Raw genomic sequence first — 22,116 nt, 5'->3', positions numbered from 1 at the left:
GTGCTACTGTGTCGTAACTTCTATTGACATGTGCCTCTGCACTCCAAATAAGGCTGAGGAAAATCATTAAAGGTTATCCTCCTAATTTGCATGTTGTGAAACAGCAACCGTTACCATCTTTAGATCTTAAAAAGATTCCTTATGTACAATCCTTTCTTTAAAAGTGTATTCTTACAGTTTCTGAAACTTAATTGGTTATTATATTTTGTTCCAGTGAAAAAACTACATTAATTATCCAGCTACCAAGTGTCACGCTGCAGTTATGCTTCTGTTTGGTGTAACAGAATAACGTTAGACTGACCTCTGTAAGACATGCTGGATTTTTGGCCTTCATTTCCAGAAGGCTCAATTTAGTAATATTCCCAGCATCTCTCAGCAGTGAGCTGTGATGGCTAAAATTAACTGAAACAGCTTATTAAGGGTGGTTTCTCAAATTCAGTAATCAAAACCCCACAACTTCAATCACGAGCTTTCGATTAGGACAGAAATCACTAATCTTCTTTTATTCCTTACTCCAAAAACATGGTGAATTTTAACAAACAAAAATGTTTGTATTAAAACTTAAAACTAATGCAAACCTGAAATACTGTATTAATTTAAGACGTAGTTCTATAGAAGATAGTTTTCTAAGCTCACAGGAGTGTTAAAATTTCTAAACTATGATTACAGAGGATAACATAAGTACTTTACTACAAAGCGGCTATTGGCTTTAACAAAGTAATTTGGGTTAAATGAATTATATATAAGATAGCACGTGTTTTTAAGAAAATGTTGGAGTTTTCCTCAAACTGAAAAGCTGGGTAGTCTACTTACTACAGTTCCCACTATTTTTCAGACTTCTCCTCAGCTACGCACACAACAGGCAAATTCCAGAAGCCCATGAAGCTTCTCAAAAGTATTTTAAATAGATGCAGAAAGCCTACGTACTTAGGCATATTTCTATAGAATACATTCATCATTTTTAAATCCCATACAAGTGTTATCAGCTTTCAGCAAGAACATTATGCATCAACCAAAATAAGCATGTCTCTAGTTGCAGTTGTATTAAACAGTTTCAACAGAAATGTTCACGTAAGAGTATCACAATTTTCACTGCACATTAAATAATTCCACAGAATCCAGGCATATTCAAAATGAACAAGTTAGAAAATTAGCATACTGGCAGCTTCTTAAAGGACTGCATTTTTACTTTACACTGTTTACAACACTCATGGTCAACCTTGATCTTAATGTGACATAGTAATATAAATCTTTAAAAACATTTTTAAAAAGCAATCCAAACTGCCTTCATGTTATTCAATGCTGTATTTCTAGGACTAAAATTCTGTACATTATACACGATGACCAACTTTTAAACCCTGTGAGGGGCCTAACATTGCAAAAGTAGCAATTCCTAAATTGATCACCAAATTACTAATAGAACATTCACATGCAGGATTTACCGTAGGTGTCCTAACTAGATTTGATACCTCAGACTTTCGTACAACGAAGAATTTTATTTTTGCCTGACGTGTTTTGACCTATCGTCATTTCAGTTCTTACTAACAAATGAAAGAAGAAAAAAGCCAAAAATTACTATTTCACTTGTTTCAACAAAAAACTGTTACAAAACGTTGTGGAAGAAAAGATTGATGTGAAAAGGAAAAAAAAAACCCAGTTGTGTCTATGAGCCTACCATTTTCAATGAAAAATTATGTTACTCTCTATGTGGGAAACATTTTTAAATCCTCTAGCATAAATTTCTTCACAAGGCACATCACATGCTAAATTCCATTTAAAATTAATGAATTTTCAGCTCATAATGACCTTTTTTTTTAGAGCTACAGCACTTTTGATAAGGTTTCTGGTATTCTCCAGATGAAAACAGATAAATCTAAAAATCCAAAAGGCTGCTATCCGAAAGTGTCACTAAACAATGCAACAGAAGTTGTTAAAAATCAGACTTTATCAGACTTACCGCCAGTGCTTTAGATAACTTTGTTCTATAGTTACTCAAAACAATTGAATCAGCGTCCTTTAGTGGCACATATGCAAATCCGTCTTTAATGAACACTCTTCTGGCTCTAAATAGATCTACAGCATCTGCAAGTCCAACCTAAGAAAGAAAAAAAACCCACATTGTGAAATAGCAAAATAATGCAGTAACAATGTTTACAACCCTAAGATTCAAGATGGACCAGTAAAGCTTTAAGTCATTCTCTGTCTTTTAATACTCTATCCAGGCAAAACAAAGACTTCGAAGTTAAATGCTAACTTTGACATATCTGATAAGTATTTTGATGGAAAAATATTGTTTACTTGCAAAAAGTCACACTAAAAGGGAAAATAAGCTACTTTAAATTTTGCATCTATGATTATTAGCCCAAGTATGTAGCTTTGCATCACTTACTGATATTTGAAAGTGGATTTGTGTTGACCTTCTGTTTCACACATCTTGAAATATTTGATTCATGTAAGCTACGTACATAAGGTATTGGAAACAGAGCTCGAACCCAACCAACTTAGCTCCAAAGAAGAATCAGTGGGCTACGTTACATACCTCTTTTCCTCTTCCTTTGTTCTCTTGCAAAAAGAATTTCAGACTAATGCAATCAGGTCAAACCTAGTTTCAACAACAGATGTTCGAGAAGGCCTCCAATCCTAAACAAACTGTCAGCCAGGTAACTTAAGTCATTTGTCTGAGAAACATTAAAACTTAAGACCATTTTTGTGGAAAAACAAGGGATGACAGGACAGAGGACATCAACAGTAGTTTAAAGGTCCCTTCATTCTCCCAGTCCCTCCCCCTACCCTTAAACTGATATGAAGAGAACCTCACGTTAGTCTCAGCTAATTTAGATACTTAGATTAACTATTAGCAATAGTATTATGCAAATTTAACAACTCCAAGTTTAACTGAAAGAGAATAAATGCAAACCTGTGGAACCTGGCAATTTCTACTTACCTTATAGAACATTTGTTCTTTCATTTTATTTGCAGTGAGGCCAGGGGTTGATGCACACAGCTCATTTGCCAATTCACTTTTCAGGTCTTCACTAACCTAAAATTAAGAGCTTGTTTTAAAACTGTGAAAATACTTTAGGTGGTGGGTTTTTTTAATTAACATGAGCTAAAAGATTACTTCATCTGTAAATATATCATCACTCATCTGTAAATATATCATCACTTTAGTTCACAAGGGAAAAAGAATTACATATTCAGCAACTGATCACTTATTAAGCAGAAACCAGCAAAACACTAGTGGGTCAATAGTGTTAAACAGCCTTCCTTCTGAAGCATTAGTGTATTTTAAAATCTGCACTACTTTCAAACATTAACACAAGAACTATAAAATATGCTATCATGTGTTGACACTAAGTCAACCCCTTCAAAATAAAATGTGACAATACCTGCTCATATCTAGATTTACTGTATGCATTAAAACAAAGCATGATGACCCAATAGCAATTAGTAAGGACTTAGCATCATCAGATTTTTAACATCAGTTTCAGCTCATTTTTAAATCCAGACTTTCTAAAAAAAATTACATATCATCTTATAGTCACAGGTTTACCTCTCTCTCCCCTTTTTTCTTTTTGAGGAGAACAGTGTTATACTTTCTGTTCACTAAATGTTAGTGCTTTCCTAATTCTTGAAACATGTAAGTTAAGCAGCAATGCTCTAATTCAACAGCTTAAAGTATTTAAACCAAAATTTCTAGCCTGAAAAATCATGGACAATGTTACACTTCCTAATATAAAAGCTTAAATACTTCTGTTACATAAACAGATAGTTACTATGCTTTTTGGCTATTTAATAACACACCAAATACAGTCAAAAAGCCACACTTAAAATTAGCATATTGTTATGATTTTAGTAAATAAATCATTTGGGGGTTTCATTCAACAGAAAACAGTTAACAGTATTTGAAATTGCATTGTTCTGCTTTAAATCATGATTAAGCTCAGGGTTTAGAACTTGAAAAAAGTAATAAATTAATAAAATTATAAATAATGCACTGTGATAAAATAGATCATACATGATGGTAATCCAGCAATGATACCTAGTAACTTCATTACATACAAGTCTTAAATATTTGCACACCAAGTTCCTGATAAAGTATAACGGACATAGTCCCTGACTGAAAGGGATTAAGCATCAAGGAACACACAGAATATCTTCCCAAAACACAGATGTCACCGAAATATAACACATTGTGTGACACTGCTCTACATAAACTGGACAATAACCTATGGAGAGGTAATGCAAGGCTGCAGTCAAGATAGCTTTTAGGGACTAGTCAGCAACCACGCGAAGGCTATTGCATGCAATAGACATCCAGAGTCCAAATGCAAGATATAAAGATGACACTCAGTGGCTTTCCTCTCCATGAAAAAGGATATGTGTAAGCAGTTCAGTCTCTTCACTGTACATCTAAATTCATTGACCAACGCTTCTATGCAGTTAAGTACTATTTACACAAAACTTTTTTCCTCCTTCTCAGTTGGAAAAAACTGAGAAAATGAAGGAAAATACTTTTCTTGGGACTCATATGAAGGACCATTTAATTTCAAATTTGGAGAAGTAGCTCAGCAAATCCCCTATGAAAGTGATTTGATAGATGCATATGAAATAGCCAAAGCAGTGATTTCTAGAAGGCTTATGGTTACCCTGTCCACATCTTGATGTCCTCTGTAGTACTCTCTCTGGAAAATCAGCTTTAAAACAATAATAATAAAGCTGCCAGCAAGTCAGAAGACTGTAACTTTGAAGACAGAGGAAATACACAGCATCATTGTATTTCTGCATGTGAAAATCTAATACTCAGGGAAAAACAGCAGGGAAACACAAACAGGGAAAACCAAAAAAAAAAAAGTAAGGAAACCATTTTTCTTTAACAAAGTAGCTGTATCAAAACAACTAAATGTGCTTGTGTAAAAGATACAAGAAAACACTTCCTATAAAATACTCCCACTAACAATCTTATTCCTGTTAAGTCTTCGAAAGATTCCTGCTTTTCAAATGTGACACACAGGAACTATATACGAATTTCATGCAGAGCTACCAGAACCGTGCTACTCCCTCCCAGATGATGCATTTCTTCTTTAAGTAAGTAGGAATCTATGTCACTGGTATCAGCCTGCAGGCTTGCCTTTCACCTTGTATAGACCAAAGTTTTAATTTTAATTCCAGAGTAGTGGCTTCCACTCTTCAAATGTAACAGTTTTATGCTTTGTCAATAGAAATTGCTTAGGAGAGCCCAGTCTACCAAGTCATTCCAAACCCTCAGTGAAACCGTCTTCAAATAAAAACAGCCCAACATATTGTATAGCTATTAGGTGGTTACAATTGTATTACTACTTCTAGAGTATCTCACTAAAAAAACATCAAACCGAGCCAAGGATAGCTATTTGGGTTTTTTTACAGAAAGCCATTAAAACAGTCCAGTGACTGTTTTACAGACAGGCTTTGCAATACTGGGGGGAGAATGAAAAGATGGAAAGGCAAGGATTCCTTGCCTATTTGTTTTTTGAAAAACAATTAGCTCATTTTCATCAACAAAACCATTTTATTCAGTATTACATTTAATTACAACTAATTTAATATTGTATATTAATTTTAGTTTAATATACAATAGTTATACTGACTCCAAACTTCACAAGATGTCTAAATCCTACTTCATTAGTAACTTGACCACATTGAACTTGTACATATGTAAAATCACAGTGATTTTACATTTTCTTGCATCTCACTACCAAAAAAAATTTAACATTGTTGGGGAAAACAAGACCCTGATGAAACCTCCAGAAAAACAAATTAATAGGCCACAAGTAAAGATTTGGATAAGACTGTGGACAGTGTTACTGAAAACACAGTTTCATCAGAAATTGTATATTTTAAACAAACAAATATTATTGCAAAAGAGTATTTACCATATAAATACCTAATACTTATAAAGCTGTTCAATAATTTTCTTCTTACATCCTCAAGCACCTTATTGATTAAGGCAAACCTTCAGCAGCCCTACAAACACTTTGCTCCTTGCCTTTTCACTAAATTCACATTGCCTTGATGTTTTCAGCTAATGGAGACAGAGGAAGAAGAAACAGGGATATCCCTAGTTCCTAACTAAATCTGTGAGATGGCTCCAGAACACATTTAAAAATAAAACTTCTTTTCCTAAAGACTGGAATGTTAAAAAAAACCTGGCATAAAGATTTCACCATTTTCACATAAAATTGTGTAAAATTGACTGAAGGTGCAGTGCAATGAAAATACACTCCTTATAGTCTAAACTCTGACTCAGACCTTCAGTTAGGTCATGCCTCTACCTCTGTATACAAAGCATCATAAAACATGTATCCCAATTTTTCTTGGTTCAAGGAAGCTGGGAAAAGCTTTTTCTTTTCTTCTTATATTGAAATAAGAACACTTTGTACATTTAGTATAAATGTACAAAGAACAATTTGTACATTTAGTAATTTCATCTCTAAATGGCACCTGCAAGAACACATTCCGGTAATCATTAAAAAATTAGACACAATTAAATACAGCTTTTAGGATTCTAATCAAGATCAGAAAGATAAACAGACTTAACTTTTGACAGCACTCAATGATGTTTGCCACATAAAATACTGTGATTTTCAAAAGTTTTAAACACAAAACAAACAAAGAAAAAAAACCCCACAGAATTCTTCTGAGGGTGTCATCTGGTGCCCATCTGACCAACCTCGCTGAACCGATTCAACTCACCCCACAGAAAACAACACACTGGTTTTGCCTCATTAATACCTGAATAATACCTTTGTTGCCAGTTTAGTAAACTGAACCTGCTAATCACCAAGTCAGTCTGCGCTTCACTCAAGCAAAGAACAATACCACCAGGAAAAGGATCTTCCCTTTTCAGTGACAGCGGGTCACCTACCATAGCTTGAAACAATTCAATGCGCCATCGTAAGGTTTTGAGACTTAGAAGAATTACAAAAATCAAGACATCAAAAGGGAAGGCATAAGAGGAAAGGAAGCAAGCAAGAATTTGGGACAAGTTGTATTATTTCTAGTTTTCCTGTTTTCTATGTGCAGTTTATTCATTGATTTTTAATCACAGAATTGTCCTAGAAACACAAAGACACATACATTTAGATTAAAATATGAATAATTTAATATGTAACGCTTGGTTAAACAAACACTGGCAGTAAGGCAGTCCAACAACCTCAAAGTAAGTTTGATATCCCTGCTCTGCTTTAATGAAGAGATAAAGATGCACACACATATTATGCACAACTACTTAATTTTGCCATTCCTAAGTCTCCCAGTAAGGAACAAGAACTCCATGGACAAGTCCTTTCCTTTTCCAAGATTCAGCTTCAGGTATTTATGTACACACATCACTAACGTCCTTAGAAAGCGAACTTCTAAAACAGCTGAGCAGCTGGTACTCAAATTGCACAACACCCTCCTCAAAAAGAGAGCATCAATCTCTCAACACTCTACTCCATTGCCATTTTAAGTATGAAATGGACAAAATGATAATTTCCTGGTCAATCTTCTGCATTGCCACACATCACAGTACAAACTAAGCTAGAACTAGAACATAAATGTATTAACCTAGATACCATTACATTTAAGAATATAAATGTAAAGTGTATTCAGGCAGTTAAGCAAATACTAGCTTAATTAGGGAAGGACATCACTCCCAGCTGTCCTACCAATTAAAAGCATGAAAGGCCATAAATAAAACATTCCAGAGGCCCACAAATCTGTTGTTAACAAATCTGATGACATTTCTTAACAGGTAACAATTCTATTTTGGCCAGGCACAGATTAATTAAGAAAAAAACCTGTATTTCCACGGTACTACAACTTACTATTTTAGCTCAAGTTCAGGTTGCTGGCATCCCTAAAAATGTAAAAGGCTGCACCTGGAATTATTATATATTCTTATCCATCAACTGAAACACTGATTGGGGTTGTTTTTTTGTTGTTTTTTTTTTAAAAAAAAAAAAAAGTCAGGAGTGGGCACAGAAAGGACATTTTATAGATCTTCCTCAACTATGCAGCTAACTCATGGTTACCCTAATCACAGAGAAACTCAGTGACACAGGTCCAGTTTCCTACATTCCTGACAAAAATTTCCCTACGTTCATGAAAAGGAAAACTGAACAAAACCATTTAAGATTACTCCAGAAACATCACCACATACATATTAGAGTCGCACATGACTGAAGAGCTGACAGAAGATCCTTATGAGAAATATAGCAAGAAGTTTTCTTGCATTTACAAATCAGGATGCTAACGTCAGACTCAATTTTACAGAAACTTGTTAACAAATGTTTCTCTAGACTCAATCACAGGATTAGCAGGGAAGAGCATTTCAGTGTTGGCAGACCATTTTATGAAGCTTACGTCCAAAACAGCTGCTAGTAAATTCTACTTGCAATGTAATTACATCCTGCAAAAACTATTCTTTCATCTTTTATGCTGCTGTACCAAGGAACAATACAAACATTTCCAAAGTTGCTGCATTCACTGCTGTGTGAAGAATAAATTCGTTTTGGAAACATCCTTAACCTCATCCACTACAAAAGAACTTAACACTTTGATTATCCAAAGAATTTTTTCTTCTTGAATAACATTTGAAAAAATAAACTATTGATTTCCCAATTTTCTCTTCTCTTCTGCCCCAAAAGAATGTCTAAAATACTTACAGAAAAAGAGGGCAAACTTGATGACACCATTCTCTTTGTCTATACTAAGTTTCTTCCAGGAATCCAAAACTATCAATTGCTAAGAACTGAGGATCTACAGGGGTCTTGCTTCTCTTTCACCATTCCCAAACCATTAGGTAAGTGGCAGTCAAGTGTGAACTCGTTAACTACTGAGTGCTAGAACACATTATCACACAAGCAGTGTGGTTACCCTTCCCACCTTTTCTATCATAAGCTGAGGAACATGGTGTAGAAGATACCTATTCTCCACTGCATTGCTGGTATAGCTGCCATTTCACATTACTTTAGAAATTCAGGGTTACTGCAGAACATCCGCCTCAGACTAGACTCTATTCCAAATGTTGCCTGGTGGTTTTCAGCTAGACTAGGAGGAAGGATACTTTCATTCATCATCTCATTTTTATTGCAGCCTTTTTTGCAGGTTTTTTTTTTTAAAGCCCCTAACTTTTTCAAAGCAGGAAGAGAATGGACTTCCAACAAGAAAGAGCATGTATTGTACCCAGTACAGAAGGATTCAACCTTACAGTGGACTCTAACAGTCCTATTTAACTCAAATAATGCGCCACACAAAGCTATTTAGTAAGAATCGTAGTGCTCTGATGCATTAAAGGGGGCATAAGTAACTGTACAGTTTGTGGTTTAGTTTTACTTAGCTTCAGTAGCCAATTTTAAGAAAAAAAAGCTATCTTCTAAGGGTCCATTTAGACTTCTGCAGGTAACCAGCATCTGTTTCTAATCAAACCAAGATGATTACCAAATTAAATCTTTTAATTAGCATTTTGCATCATTTACAAACTGTCGTTCGTTATGTTTAAGAAGGTGAAAAGGGACATCCCCAGTAGCTATATATTCTTCAATCATATCTGTTACTTAATTCCACAATTTTATAGAACATGTCCAATACCGTATGTGCAAATAAATACACGCAACTAGAATTACTGCAGCAAAATGCTAGTTTTCTCCATGACTAGTAACAAAGTCATGCTTATTGTTCAAGGACCCATTAGAGAAGAGTAAATAAAGACCCCTCCTCACCCACCCTGTCAGTGCACAAAGAAATGGCAAGTGCATGTTCTTCCCTCCTTCCAGGCAACACTTCTCCCTCTCAGATTTATGTTTATATTCTCCTGTGAATCAAGCTTTATTTAAAAAAGTCTGTAAAAGAATCCTACAATTAATTTAAAGCCTAAATGTTTTAATCAAGATTCACATCATCTATCCATCCCCTACAATGCTAGCCCACTACAATACTCAGGTTGTTTTGCAATCAAGCCCATTATTTTGGGTTGTAGCTTGGTAGTAAGACTGCTTTGTGAAATCCATTAATATGCAAACAGACCCACCAGCTGGCCTACCAAATCCTTGGGACTGCAGTACAATGGCCTAAAGAGTACTACATACTGGTTGAACTGGATTCCCTGCTAATACTTCTGAAGAAAGAGGTCTCCCTAGGATTTTCTTCCCCTAATATGTAACTACACTTAACTGCAAGAGGTAGCCATAAACCTAAACATCAGTGGAGGTTTTTTTCTTTATCAGGAACAAAAGACAATTTTATAAAAAGGAGCAGTGAATTCTGTGACAAAGCCACCACTTGGTGTCACTTAAATTTATCTTCTGAAATGTAAATGATTAGACTGAGTTTATTACTTCCTTTGAAATTAAACACTTTAGGATAAGAGTAACCCGGCCATGTTTTTTTAAAGTGCCAATGGTATACGTGTTTCAAAAGACCTACTCTAAGCCCTTCCATAATTTTATTTCTATTGTTATTTTAAGCATGGAGCCAAGTGACAGAATACATATTTATAGCTAACTTTGGCAATAAGGCATTATTTGCCACCTAGACACACGTCACTTCTGACCTTTGCTGTCACCTCTAAGACAAGCATCATTGGTTTTCAAGCAAATGTAAGATTCAAGTAGCAGAAAACAAAGATAAAATTCAGCATCATTTCCTTAACAAATGCAAACTGCAGCCTACTTGGACACAGTTACTGTTTGAGCTTGGCATAAGTTTCCACACAGTAAAATTAGGCTCTAGACAGCTTCCAATTTTAAAGGTTTTTCCCTATCCTGTTTGGAAAAGGAAGAAATATTATGTGATGCCTCTGAAATGCAAAACCATAAACCCAAACAGAAGAATTTGCTTTATACACCTCATACCAAAATACATAATTACGAAGTCACAGCCTTTTAGTGGCCAGACACAGTACTGAGCATTTTCTTTTGCCTTTATCTGTCCTTACTAAGCACACAAACTAGTCCCATTCTCATTAATCCAAATCTGACTTTAGGATCTTCCATACCCAGTAAAGGCGGCCATAAAACATTTTTTCAAGATGCTAAACTACAAATATTTATACAACTGTCCCACTACTGAGATAAATGCTTCTGAAGAAAGCGTAATAATGATATCAGAAAGTCTCTCATAGGAGTGCTGTGATCATAAAAATGGGAATTAAAGAAGTTTAATTTCTACTGCTTAAAACTGCTAAAAAAGCACTTCAACCTCAACATCAAAGAGCTACTGTGGAAAAAAATTAACTCTAATGCATTTTGCTCATTCCTTTTATTTTTGCAGTTCTTACTATTTCCTCTCAAATGCTGGCAGATGCACTACAGAGCTTTAGCTCCCCCAACTGACTATTCATTCCCATCTGTTGTTCTTTCCCCATTACTATGATCCAAAGCATTTTATTAAAATAATGTGCTTTGTAACAGCATTAAAAAAAAATTAAGATGGTTAAATTTTGAGACAACTGACAGTTACCCAAAACCAAAGCATGTAACTTAGAAGTTACAAAAAAATCATTATTTTTAAATTTCAAGAGGCTTTTCAGAGATGAAGAAGTTCTAGGATAATTTACACAAGATTTTTATGCTCTGTGGAGAGGAAACAGCAACACAGAAAGAAATATACTACACTTTGAAGATTATTTCTTCTGCACTCTGCAGAAAAATAGCACAGAACAGAAGCATTGCAAGGAATCTAAATTCAATTATACATCATCCTTATACCACAGATAAAGACATGATAATAACTATTAATTTTCATTTGTTGTGAAAGCAACAAAGAAGAAATATGTCTATTTCAAGGAACAAACTATCTGAAGATAAGATGAAGGCCGGGTCCAGGAAATCAGAACAGTCAAGATGATAACCAGAACGTAACTGAAACATAAATTTAGGGTAAACCTTTACATTCTACTCCACTCCACATTCCATCACACGAAGTTAAATTCCTAGAAAGGTACAGCAACAAATCAAAGCACCTGATAGCACTTAGGAAAAACCACAGGAGACAAGCAACAGCCCACATGGATCTGTCAAAAAAAATCTGTGTTAAGCCAATCTCACTGCCTTTATGACAGTGAAACAGATCTCAGGGATAGGGGGAAAAAAAAGCAGGTGTCATATTGTGTCAAAAGTCCTTGAAGTCACTCTCGTAAGACACTCTGAGCAAATGACCAAACAGTTCCACTGAAACTCCTATTACCTGGGTGCAAAACCAATCAGAAAAGCCATGCATGGAAGAATTTAACTCAGAAATAAAAGGACATATTCAGTTCCACAATTATGTAATTTTAAACTAAAATCCAGTATTTTTGTTCCTAACGTGCATATTAAAATAGGGGCAGATTACACCTTTAAATGCCAGGAAACTGGAGACACTGCAAGGGCTCTAAAGAATGGAATCAGGCAAAAGAATCTGGTCTAAAACTGAAGGCTGTATTTCAGCAGAGACGCTTCATGGTTTTACATCCAAGCCAGTCCCGTACAAACAGAGGAAAACCTGACTAACCAGGAGTGCTGACAAAAGCAGTTGTGCAACCTCCCCATCCCCAGCTTGGGAGTCACTGTATCATGCTATTGGCATGGGGGTGAAGTGTGAAGAATATATTTATTTGATCTCCATGTCATCTTAGAATTGGTAATGGTCAGGAGTATTCTGACCAGCAGACACCGCATTTGGAAAAAGACATTGCCCCACTAAACATGGCAAAGGACATGCAAAAATTACAAACCACCACACACAAAGAAAGGCTAGAAGAAGAAACAACAAGAAAGCCTACTTAGAGTCATCTTACGTGTAGAAGGCAAACAGAAAGAAGACGAAAAAATCCCAAACAAACAAAACAGAACAGAACAAGAACAAGAAGAAATGGACTTATGTTACTGGAAGGTAGAGTTAGGATTTTTAGGAAAAAAAGGTTGCAAGGAAAGTAAAGCAGCAGAACGATGACCACCACAGAGAGACACAAATATACAGGTACGGGGAGTTGGCAAGCAAAGCTGTGAAGTGTTCATGCACACAGCAAATGAAACAACTGTCATCTTCAAAGCGCTATTAAAAGAGGCAAAGGCAAAAAGCAAAGAAACACAGCATTTTGAAAACAATCACAGAACATTTTGGTCCACGTGGGAAGAACAGAGACACTTGAACAGTGTCCAGAGAGAGACAAAGTCTGGCTGGTTAAGATGAATGAGTTTTGTGGCAAGTTTTCACAAGAACCAAGTGCAAAGGAACCAGAAGTTCACTGGATCTTCCAAATCAACACAAGATGTATCACCTACTCGAAGACCTTCAGCTGCAGCTGAAAGCACAGATCTTTCATCTGATGCCTAAGAACAAGTGGGAGGTCTTGGGCAGTTAAAATTATGCAAGGCAAAGCAGACAAAATGCTAAAACTCAGAATGAGGTCTTCAAAGCAGGTATTTGTGACAATGCCAAGAAGTAAATGGTGTTCTAAGGAAAACTACAGCCTTGCTACACCAAACATAAGCTAGGAGAACATCCAAAAGAGAAAATGGGAAAGACAAAACTAACGGAAAACAAAGAGCTAGTAGCAAAAAAGTATCTTTAGCTATCACGTAAGGGTTGAGACCAGAGTAATAGTGATACCACACCCATGAAAAAGAAGAAAATTTGAAGAACTGAATCCTATCGCACTCACCACAGAACCACAACACAGAAAGAGGAAGTTAAAAGAAAATAATTCAAATATCCACAGCCTTACACAACGAGAGAAGAGAATCATGACTGAGTAGACTAGAAAGTAGTTTTAGTAGAGGAAGTAAAAGCTGTAGCTGAGAAAAACCAGAAAGACCTGAAGCTGAACTTAGGACAAAGAAGCAGCAAGAAGCAAGCATTGAAAATGCTACATGCAGTTAATTTAGTGATGAAGTATTGAATATAATATTGGCAGGAGAGCTCATTCCTTGAAAACAGACAATGAATAGTTAAATTTTCTTCAAAATTTAAACCCTGTTAAAACAAGGGTTATGAACAGCTTAATTACATTATTAGTTTCACTGAAGCAGTGTGGAAGAATCTCCCAATATTTAAAGAGTAAAATTAGGCATTGCTTCTGCCGAGATGGGTATACAGAAAGTAGAAATGCAAGATGCTGAGATGGGGAAGTTAGAGGGTTACTTTGTGATAAGAAGAGGAGGACTAGAGTGATTTGAGAAACAGGACAGAACAACAAAATTACTATGTCAGAGCTATTCCCAAAATTTTAAGTTAAAGGTCCCAGAATACGTGGCAGTTGTCTGAAGATAAATTAGAGGAGTGACAGTTCCTATACGAAAAGTTCAATGAAAAGGCACTGAAGAGTAAAGTTCTGTTGATTGTCATTTTAAGAAACAGAAGGATTGAGCAACAGCTGAGGAAATACAGTCAAATTCATGGAAAGAAAGAAGTGTGAAAAATTACAGAAATTAACATATAAGTTAAATTCACAAGGAACGAAAAGAAAGATAATTTAGACTTCTGCTAGTGGAGTTTCCTTTTAAGGAAACATTAATCCAAATACTAATTTACAGTAACTGGCATGTTAGTTGCCAATCCAGGGCACTCCACTACTAAGCAAAAGCGAAGATACCAGTGACTAAGTAACTTTTGACCCAGTTTCTCCTTTAATGCTATAAAGCACAAGTTGGCATATATTAGAAGGAAAAAAAAAAGTATAAATAAAACTCTAAAGAGAATACTATCATCACTTTTCATAAATATCTTAAAACAACTGCTGAAAGAAGCAAAATACAGTAGAGTTGCCTATTTACGTTTCAGGAGCATGCAAAAATCCAGCCTAAGATATAGGAGTTACTATGCAATGTAACATACATAGACACAGCCTTGAAGGGCAAGAAAAAGGTAAGCAGCAGAGTGAAGGAAAGAATAAATCTGCTCCACTTTTATGGCTTCAGATTATCATCATCATCATCATGATAACTGCTTCCCAGTGTTAGGTCGTGTAAGACCAAACACTGAACGATATAGCAAGCTTGACACCTTAATTCAGGAATTTCTAGGAATGCCAATGACCCAGATATCTTGCAGTTTTCCTGAAACTTACAGACACGCTGAAAGCTTTTCAGTAACAACTTGCGGCAGTTACCATAAATATTCTGATTATGTCAAATAGGCTATCAGAATATCAAATCAATGAACTAGGACTTATCTCACACTATGAATGTCTAAAAGCACTATTATAACAAAAAAGTGTAAGTATGGTCATTTCTCAAAGGCTTCTGAGACCAGCATGCATAACCAGCAACAAGAAAAAAAGCAAAAAGGACAAGTGAAAAGGCTGGTGTAGGAACAGGGGGATGAATGGCAAGGTACGTATGTAGCAGGACATGTGAAAAACCACACAGATAACCAATCTCACTGATAAAGTTATGTGACAAAATGGGGCTTGGGCGTAATGTCACCCAACTCCAAACTGGCAGACACAAAATCAGGCACTCCTAACTTAAACAAAGGGAAACAGCAGATAACCCACAGCTTGTGGCAAGCAAGAAAAACTACTTTCTAGTTAAACCCCCGAGTATCACTTACCTGTAAAACCATTTACTTTATATAATTCCTTCAGTACTGAAGAACTTACTTTGAGATTTAAATATTTTCTATTACTATAATATTTTAAATATTCATTATATTTCCCTTTAAATATCTGAAAAATCTGTATTAGTAGCTTTCACTGCCAGAGACTGTCAAGGCAGCATTGCTGTAATTACTCATTTATAGTAAGATTTTAATGCTTTAATTTCCTGAATTAATGTAAATCTGAACTGCACACCTGTGTTTGCATATTCTCTCTCATAGGCTCTGTAATCTTAAATGTCAGCATTTACTTCTTGAGTGCTGCTTAAGGATTTCCTGTGCCCCCTACATGACTGACTTTGCACATAGACTATTTAATGTGCCTTGGGAGCTCAAAATTACATGCCATACATAAAAAGTTTCACTATTTATCTGGATTATGACAGCACTGTCCCTTAATTTATTTTTTTTTAAGTACAGAATAGATTGAAAACATTCTGAAATACCTTCAGAACCATTCCATGATTCTCCTGTTACTGTGATAGAAACAGGGAACAGATTACCAAGTATTTCTTGTTCTATTTAAAAAAAAAAAAAAAAAAAAGAAAAAAAAAAAGAAAGAAACAATTATACAGCAGAATCTTCTTCTCATACTGAATGTCCCACATCAAAGCGTCAAGAAAGGCAATGTAGCACTTCTTTCAGGACAAGGAAACATCAGAAATAGGAAACTCTCACATCTGAACATATTCAAAGGCTGACAAACCACGTAACACTAAAATCAAAAGGCTGTCCCTTAAACAGTTCCCAAAATTTGGTGGACACCTGACAGCAAGCTATCTATAAAGTATTTCATAAAAAGTCAAGACACACAAAATTACAGACCTAGGTCCAGCGTGCAATAAGGATAAAAACAAGTTTCACTGAACAAGAGAACTGGAGAAGCACTGATTAGAAAGTTTAGCAAATGTTCCTTTAAATCCAGTGCTCTAAGATGAACAATTAGATGCTTTATGCATGACAGCAGGATTTTAAATATTTGAATAAATCACTTCTGTTTGCCCCTAGAAGTTTTAGCTACTGTCAAATGTAAAGTTTGAAAGTTAAATTTCTTCAGTGTTTCTGCTTACTGGAAAGAAGGCTATACTGTTAACATTACCTTTGACACCATGGTTCAACCACAACTTATCTCTGAGAAAAGATGCTAAATTCTGAATTGTTTAAGTTCTCAATACTACAATTTTGAGGGGGAAGCTATTCATGTAAGGTGTATAAATGACTGTGAAGATAGAAATCACCTGCAAAACTGAGTGTTTTAATTTTTAGAAAGATACCTAAAACAGTTTAGAAGTGTCTGAACAGCACAAATCTTAAATAATTTATTTTCTAATTCAATACCAACAGCTTCTAACCTGTTTAGAAAATTACACTAGAAACTAAATGATCGAAATTAACTAACAACTAGTCTCAGATACTAAAGTACAACAGTCTATATTATTTTTTATACTATTTGCAGGCAAAAACTTCTTTAAAACACTTCCACCCCCTAAAAAAAAAAAGGCTGAGGTTTGATGTTCAAATTCAGAGCCAGACACTCATTACACTACACAGAATGCTTTAACCAAAAGGAAAAAAGAAAATAGCTTCACTGCTGTCCCAAATTCTGGCCAAAAAGCAAAAGCTGAAGCAAGTTATTGTCAGAGATGCTGAATACATCCCCTCAGAAGTTGAGACCATTGAGTTTTTTCACTCTGAGAAGTAACAATAATAAAATTTCAAATAATCCCCATCAGTCTCTGTTCTTGAGCACAACATGAGCCCTTGCCACCCATGATGTGACAATCTCTTCTTATCCAACCTAACATATGCATGCTTAAACAAAAGGAAAACACCACTTTAATTTAGGCAACTCCCCACCACACCACCACCACTTACAACTAACTAGAAGAGTAACAGCTGCCAAAGACTCCAGCAGAGTCCCAATCTCAGTAACATTCTACAGACATCTACATCAGAGTTCAAAATAAAAGTGTAAATAATTAAAAATGTACAGAAATTGCAACAAGGGAAATCCGTACATTCATGAGGCTGTTGTTTCACATTACGGTACAATTAACACCTCACCATCACAGAAAAAAGTAAAAATAAATAAATAAGGCAAGGTTGTCCATCATTGCTGCTCCTCCAGTCTGATTCTTGTTTTCCTTCTACACTCTTCTTTCTTGATATTTTATTCAACATGACACACTGTATCTTGCCCATGCTGGCATAAATTGGTAGGATAATATAAACACTAACATTTCAGAGGACTGTAAAATTTTGCGCACCACAGCAATGTTTCATTAGGCTGCACAGCACCAGTCCAGGCATCTTCGTTTGCCAGAAAACAAATTGGCCAAAGCTACTTCCTACAAGTGACTAAAATGCAATCTACCTCTCAGTGGTTCAAAAAAATGTCTCAAATACAAACTGAAAGCAAACTTCCCATTTTTTTCAGAAAGTCCAGGTTCCAGAGGCTTCTCTCAGAAATACTAAAGATGCACTAACTTAATCCAGTGACAGCTTTATAAAATATTTCAAGGAAGAACTTACATAAGCTACAAACTTCGGTACTTTATACTAAATGTAGAGAAGCTTATTTTCACATTGTACAGATTTTGAATTACCATAATCCAATGCATGTTCAAACACAAATTCATTATACTGAAGTCATTATCTTTAATCTAATACTTTGAACAGTTTATATCCCTCCTTTTGCACATAAAGGGCATCTTTATAAACAGGTAAAACTCCCCAGAGGAACTACTTACTTAATTGTAATAAACCCTTTCCTGTGCATTTTGCTCCATCAGCAATATAAATGTCAGTCCCAAGACATGAGAAATCCTATTATAAAAATTAAAACATTCATTTTCATTAAATTTCATTTCTATTTTTAGTTTCAGAAAGCTCTTGCTCTTTTATTAAAATTATCTTTAATCAAGAGATCAGAACTACTATCATTTCAAACTCTCCACAGCCAACTGTCATACAAAAAAAATTCAAAAAGTCTGATTTATTTTTTTCTTCTAGTTGTTAACAACTTCATTCTTCCAAAAAAGTTGCTAAATAAGATCTTCGGCACTAAAGTCGTCAAAGAACTTTAATGGCTGCTTAAGTATTATCCTTGATAGGACTGAAGAGTTCTTGATTCTATAAAAGAATCATTTTCAATCTATAATTCACAAAACCTCAGGAATTAGTCTGCAAAATATTATATGAATACGTCTCACTTTCTCATGCATGTAAGCAAACATGAAAAGGAGGTAAGTGACAGTGATTGAATACTCAATGTTAGGTTCACTTTGTCAGTGCTATAAATTAAGACAACTGTGACAAAACCATACAAGACAATTCACTTATTCCTCCTCCCCACAAAAAGTTGACCAGTTCTTTTATTAAACACTGAGAATTGCTTCTGACAGTGGTTCTTAGAATTGTTAACTAGAGACATAGCTACACCAAAGTCTTGATAGCCCAGCAGCTCAGGCCTATCTCAGGTTACAATTCTGAAATGCAGAATGATTATCTAGAAAATGCAAAGCATTTCTCTTTAAAGAAATACAAGTAACTTTCTTAGGATATCCTAAGGAATTAAAATCCCATAGTAGAATGTGCATCCAGTTACCAATATAGAAACTGAATTGTAGTATCAGAACTTAATTCTTTTTCCTGAAGACCATACCCTTTTCTAACAGGTGGAGCACAAAGTTTGATTTCCATCTTGTTTTATGCACAATAAGGCCTGAAAACATTGTAACTTCCAACACAGAAGTATGAAGAGGATAGATCATTTCCTTTCTAAAACCTCTTACAAATACATTGACAAAAATAATACTGCATTTACAATGGCCTTACTTTTTAGTGGCTCCTACATAACATCATGAAGTTTAGACCTGTTTCAGATACGTATGGAATTCCTTAGTATTCAAATGTTTCATGGATGATAGTGCAAGTAGGGATTCGTTTTGCCTGAATTCCCACTGGAATCAAAAGGGAGGAAAAAAGTAGAAACAGGGAAGTCATTTTCAATGAAATTACGCTTTGTTGCCTCAATAGACGTAAAGAAGTAAAACCTTCTTAATCATTTTGATATATTGAAGGCACATTCAATAGCACAGAACCAAGCCATACTCCTAGCTATTTCCTACAAACATTAATTTATTCTCACAAGCCTGAATACTGAAACTGTGACAGGACAATGTGAGACTGGGGAATAAGCAACGGAAATACAGCTGCACAAACACACTGCTCGCTGCAAGGTCTACTGAACCGAAGAATGACATTCCCGATAGTCTCTCTATAGACCTAGGAAGGCCCATGTGTTACTGTTTAGCTAGACAAATTCGTTCTCAACACTACATAGATCATCTTTCAGCAGCAGCATGCATTGGTGCCGGGTATTTCAATCCAGCAACACAGAATGCATGTCACCCACATATTTTAGAACATTTAAGTTATTTCTAATTAAGCCGTATTTTATGAGAAAGTCTATTAGTAGAGTGATAACTGTACATTAATTTTTATGAATTTAAGTTTACTCTGAGAGCTACAGACAAGGCTGGAGCTTTCTAACAAACTAGTTCATCACTGCAATGCAAAACTATTGAAATCATTAACATAGAAACCACAATAGAAATTTTCCTTTAATCCTTTAATCCACTCAGAAAAATGAAGCGGTATGTAACAGCTGGAACTCTTTTGCAATACCCCTAAAGCACTTCAAAACAGTTGTCTACACAAATTTGATATTTTTAAAGGTTTTCATAAGTTTCATAAAGAACTAGAAAGAGTTTAAGTTAAAAGGGAAAAAAGCTTTGAATCTAAGTTCTAACAAGAATGCAAAAACTGTGGAATAAGAGCATTTACAGAATTTTGGACACAACTTGCCTTCTGCATTCTCCATAGCAGGTACCTAATGGGCCAAAATCAAATGGGCTATTAAAAAGTTTAATTTACATGTATGTGAATGTATGAAGTCTACGTAACAATAAAACTGTTATTTAATTGTACATCATTTCTTCTAAAATTACATATAAATGTATAAACACAGTAGCAATTTTTTAACTATTGTATCTAATACCAGCTTTTCTTTTTTTAAAGCTAATCAGTCTTGGTTACACACCTATAGCTCCAGTAACTCACATAATATGCATAAACAAGCAGAATCAAAATTATTTTTAGCATGCAAAAACATACAACTGTGCATCAAAAATATACTTGCAAAGTAGCAGCTTATTATTTTTAACCTACAGTGACAATTACACACTAAGATATGTTCTTGAGCAATCCATACAGGATTTTCATAACTTTGATTATGAAATTTTAATTACGTTCTCAACAGCTATCTCAAGTATTCCTTGAATGCGTGTCTTTTTAATTTTCACATCGTTTTCCAGGCATCAGTATTCATTAAATGGTACTGTGTACAAAGTCACCAGGTCACTGTGGTTTGGTTTGGTTACTATAGCAAGAAGCCACCATCTTAAAAGTAGTTAGTAGACTGCAAAGGTTCCAGGGCAAAGTTTATTCATAAAAATGTATATTGACCAAAACTATTTCCCGAGTGAAATCAGTAATCTGATGAGAATGGATTGCACACACACATCAGGTCAGAAAAACACACAGACATTGCTTTCTTATCACTGAAACCTTTAAGAGAATTATCACATAATTCATCACTTACATGTAAAAGAAAGCAAATTTTTTTATATACTTTTTTTTTCCCCCGATGGACAGATGAGACATACAAATGTCATATCTGAAGAACATAGACTAGAGCTAGCCCATCCAGAATCTTGATTCAAAAATACCTCCTATCAGCTTTCGTAAACATTGTTAACTTACTTTTGTCATTACACATTTTTTTAGTTGTTGGCTGACTGAAGCAGACTGGTTGACCGAAGCAGACTGAGCTTCTCTTGTTGCAGCACAAAATTACATCATTTAATCCACATTTCTGTGGCATGCACACTATTCTCCAAATTCACAAGTTCTGTGTGGTTGTTTTTTAAAACCATAACTGCACTTTTTATTTTTTAAACAGAAGTACTAAAACTATCTTAATGAGAATTTTAAAAAATAAGAGGCACATGCAACATAACACAAATACAGAAAGTAACATACTTACAGCTTCAAATGATAAGTGAACATGTTCCAGGAATTTCTGTCTTAAACTGTCAGTTAGTTCATTGAAGCGGTATCTCAAGAGATCCATTTCTTGTTGAAGAAACCAACGCCTGAGATCCTCTCTGCAAAGAAACAACCAAAAAAACCATAATAGGTTTGGTGATTTTGCATTCTTTCTTTCTTTATAAACTAGATGTCAAACCTAGTAAATACAGCATTAAATTAATGCCGAGTTTTGCATGGGACCCCCAAACTGAGGAGCTTGGAAGAGAAGGCAGGAAACCTTCATGAAGGAATGCTCAATCAGAAAAGACAATACACAAAGAAGCATGACTGTACATGTTTTGGAAGAACAGAGGTAGTCAATCTCAGCACTAAAAATTGTTCTGTAGGTATCAAAGCTGCTAG

At 35.2% G+C, this 22,116-nt stretch overlaps 1 protein-coding gene across 1 annotated transcript in view; it reads right to left on the bottom strand.

Annotated features, from left to right (window-relative positions):
- Positions 1 to 22,116, bottom strand: part of PRIM2 (DNA primase subunit 2) — a 127,906-nt gene that overhangs the window by 99,518 nt on the left and 6,272 nt on the right. Inside the window, exons 5-7 of the mRNA XM_055810587.1 lie at positions 21,710 to 21,830; positions 2,945 to 3,040; positions 1,958 to 2,095 (exon numbers count right to left, since the gene is read on the bottom strand). Of these exons, the coding sequence (XP_055666562.1) occupies positions 1,958 to 2,095; positions 2,945 to 3,040; positions 21,710 to 21,830 (355 nt within the window). The remainder of the gene's footprint in view (positions 1 to 1,957; positions 2,096 to 2,944; positions 3,041 to 21,709; positions 21,831 to 22,116) is intronic.

The sequence above is a fragment of the Falco peregrinus genome, chromosome 7 (assembly GCF_023634155.1).
Source record: "Falco peregrinus isolate bFalPer1 chromosome 7, bFalPer1.pri, whole genome shotgun sequence".
NCBI classification, from domain to species: Eukaryota; Metazoa; Chordata; class Aves; order Falconiformes; family Falconidae; genus Falco; species Falco peregrinus.
The sequence above is the reverse complement of the archived record's forward strand: the minus strand, read 5'-3'. Positions and strand labels throughout refer to the sequence as shown.